General features: G+C 40.5%; 1 protein-coding gene across 1 annotated transcript; it reads right to left on the bottom strand.

Annotated features, from left to right (window-relative positions):
- Positions 1–1,179: 1,179 nt before the first annotated feature.
- Positions 1,180–2,133, bottom strand: LOC141134214 (olfactory receptor 5P55-like). The gene has a single exon (XM_073623796.1). It carries the CDS (start codon positions 2,131–2,133, stop codon positions 1,180–1,182), a length of 954 nt encoding a protein of 317 aa, XP_073479897.1.
- Between the last annotated feature and the right edge of the window lie 784 nt (positions 2,134–2,917).

The following is a 2,917-nucleotide window of genomic DNA, read 5'->3' as shown; positions in this document are numbered from 1 at the left end:
TAGGTGTGCAAGGGAGTTGTTGAGGAGGTATCACTGAAGAGAGCGGCTCATCATCTGAGAAGCCCAAGGAACGAATGAGGGCATCACCTTCCTGTAGATCACGCAGACTGTGTTGAACACCGTTGTGGGTGACAATCAGGCGGAAAGGAAATCCCCAGTAGTAAGGCACACGGTGTGTTTGCAGATGGGAGGGGATAGGGCATAGTTTCCGGAGCTTGGCAAGGGTGATAGGACTGAGGTCACTGAAAATTTGTAGCTTGGTTCCCTTATAGTCAATCTGTGATTTGTTGCAGGTGGCAAGGGTGAGCGCTTCCTTACTGTCATAGTACTGAAATTGGACAATGATGTCTCTCTGATGTGCTCCCACAGGTGGTTTAGGGCCTGGGGATCTATAGGCCGATGAAGCCGCCAGTCAATATATGCTATAGCAGGAGCGAGAGTATTAAAGAGCCCAAGGAAATATGGACATAAATTGTTATCACCTGCAGACTATGGTATTTCGCGAATGCATAGATTCTGATGCCTTTCTCTCTTTTTAAGGTCTTCTTACTGCAGCTGCATTGAGAAACAGGGTGTTTTAAAGCAGAGTTTTCCTCCTCTAGGGCTTGGACATATTGAACCAATTCATCACATTTTGTCTTCAGAGCATCTGTATGTTCACCTATTTGAGATATTTCTCCACGGAGCTCCTGAGCAAGTGACCCAATATTGTGGGTCAGTTGGGGCAGGAGGGTTTGCAATTTATCATCCAAAATATCAGGGGTTAATACCGAGTGTTGGGTAGGCAGAGAAACAGCCCCTGAAGCATGCATAACAGAACCAGAGCTTGAGAGTGGGTCCGCGGAAGACAACGGGTCCGGCCAGGCCAGAGTGTGCATCTCTGGAGGGGGTGTGCTGCCCAATTTTGCCCATTAGATGCTGTAGGTCAGCAAGAGGTGAAGGAGCTTACCCCCCAGGAGCTCCTGGTCCTTACCTGACCTGGAGCTGAGGAGAGCTGGCATTTTCTGACTTTTTGACATTGTTTTGAATATTTTTTTCTGGTTCCTGGACAATCAGTGCCAGCATGGGGAGAAGATGCTCTAAGTCCCTCAGACAGTAGCAATTTCATTTGGTAATAGGTTTAACTGTTACTGGTAAATATTTCTCCAAATCTTAATTTTTTTTAAATTTATACATATTTTAATCTTTATTAAAATGAATGATCAAAGTCAGGTCAGTAATTATTTTTCTAACAGCCTTTTTCAGTTCTTTGTTCCTCAGGCTATATATAATTGGATTCATCATTGGAGTGACAACAGTGTACAGTAATGATAAAAGCTTATTTAGGGTCTGTGTCTGTCCCCTATTAGGTGCCAAATAAACACAAACCAATGTACCATAATAGATAGATACAACAGTCAGGTGAGAGCTGCATGTTGAGAAAACCTTCTGTCTGCCAGTAATAGATGGGATTTTCAAAATGGTGACTATAATATAAGAATATGATACAAAGATGGTGAAGAATGGGAACACAACAAAAATAACACCCAAAACTGTCACTTCCAATTGAACAGTGGTAGTGTCAGAGCAGGAGAGTTGTATGATAGGATCAAAATCACAGAAAAAGTGATCAATGATATTGGGACCACAAAATTGTAAATTTGATATGGTTAAAGTGTAAGTCAATACTAAAAAAATACCTAAAATCCAGCATAGGACGACCAGTATCCAGCAAACCTGGTAATTCATTTTTAAAGTATAATGCAATGGTTTACAGATGGCCAAATATCTGTCCCAACTCATCACTGTCAGAAGAAGGCACTCGGAACATTCTACAATAACACAGAACAAAAACTGAGCAAGGCAATCAGAAAATGACATGATAGTTTGTTTTACCAAGACAGTGCTCATCATGTTGGGAAGAATATCAGTTGCCAGTAAGATATCTAATATAGACAGATGGGAGAGGAAGAAGTACATGGGAGAATGTAAGGTTTTGTTGTAGGACACCAGTGTGATGATGAGGAGGTTTCCACATATTGTCACACAATAAATCATAAGGAAAATAAAAAACACAAAAAATGTAATACTTTGAGGAACCTGAAATCCTAACAGGTGGATTTTGGTAATTCTGGTCACATTTCTCCAATCCATAGACGGAAGTTAGAAGATAACAATTATACAAATCAGCTTTGTCAAGTTGATGTATTTGATGATGACGATGATGATTTGAATTCAGTTTGAAAGGAAGAGAGAAAGTAGAGTTGTAGTTAATCTCAATTATAAAAGTCTTAACATATTACAGAAATTTTAAAAGTGAAATATTTCTCATATGTATTTGTAATATTTGTATTTGTATATCTTGCAGTGTTCATTAAAATAATACCTGGGGCAACATCTCTCAATACCTGAGATCCCCACTATACAGGCTTTACCTGGCAATCCCTTTTAAGCATGCATCCCTAAACAACATCTACAGTCAAGACCCCTTTACCCCTCACGGCCTATGAATACATCATCCCCTCCCTAAAAGTAACTCAATGGACTAACGGGATAGTGTGTCTGAAATTCCTGAGGATAAGCGAACGGGTACATTTGCATATATGCAGATTCACTATTTCCATTCCAAATTCCCTACAGAATATGTAACAATTACTCCTCAGTTTGGAGCTATTTGACTACAAAACAGGTAGTTAAAGGGGGAATTTCAAGGTTCTACAACCTTTCTCCGCTGGAAAAAGGAACTGGGGAGTTTGTTCCCTTTGGAAACTTGTACAGCAGCCATTACTCATAGCTTTACCACTACCCATTGAATGGATCATTGGGACAACCTCCTCAAGATTCTGCATAGAGGTTACCTTACGCCATACAAACTAGCAAAAATGTATCCTGACCACTCACCCCTCTACTGGCATCATTGCGGTGATATAGGCAATTT

This window comes from Aquarana catesbeiana, linkage group LG03, assembly GCF_042186555.1.
Source record: "Aquarana catesbeiana isolate 2022-GZ linkage group LG03, ASM4218655v1, whole genome shotgun sequence".
Lineage (NCBI taxonomy): Eukaryota > Metazoa > Chordata > Amphibia > Anura > Ranidae > Aquarana > Aquarana catesbeiana.
The sequence above is the reverse complement of the archived record's forward strand: the minus strand, read 5'-3'. Positions and strand labels throughout refer to the sequence as shown.

Bases quoted from the DNA above. Each gene is read 5' to 3' on its own strand.
- LOC141134214 (XM_073623796.1), bottom strand. From the start codon at position 2,133: ATGGATTGGAGAAATGTGACCAGAATTACCAAAATCCACCTGTTAGGA.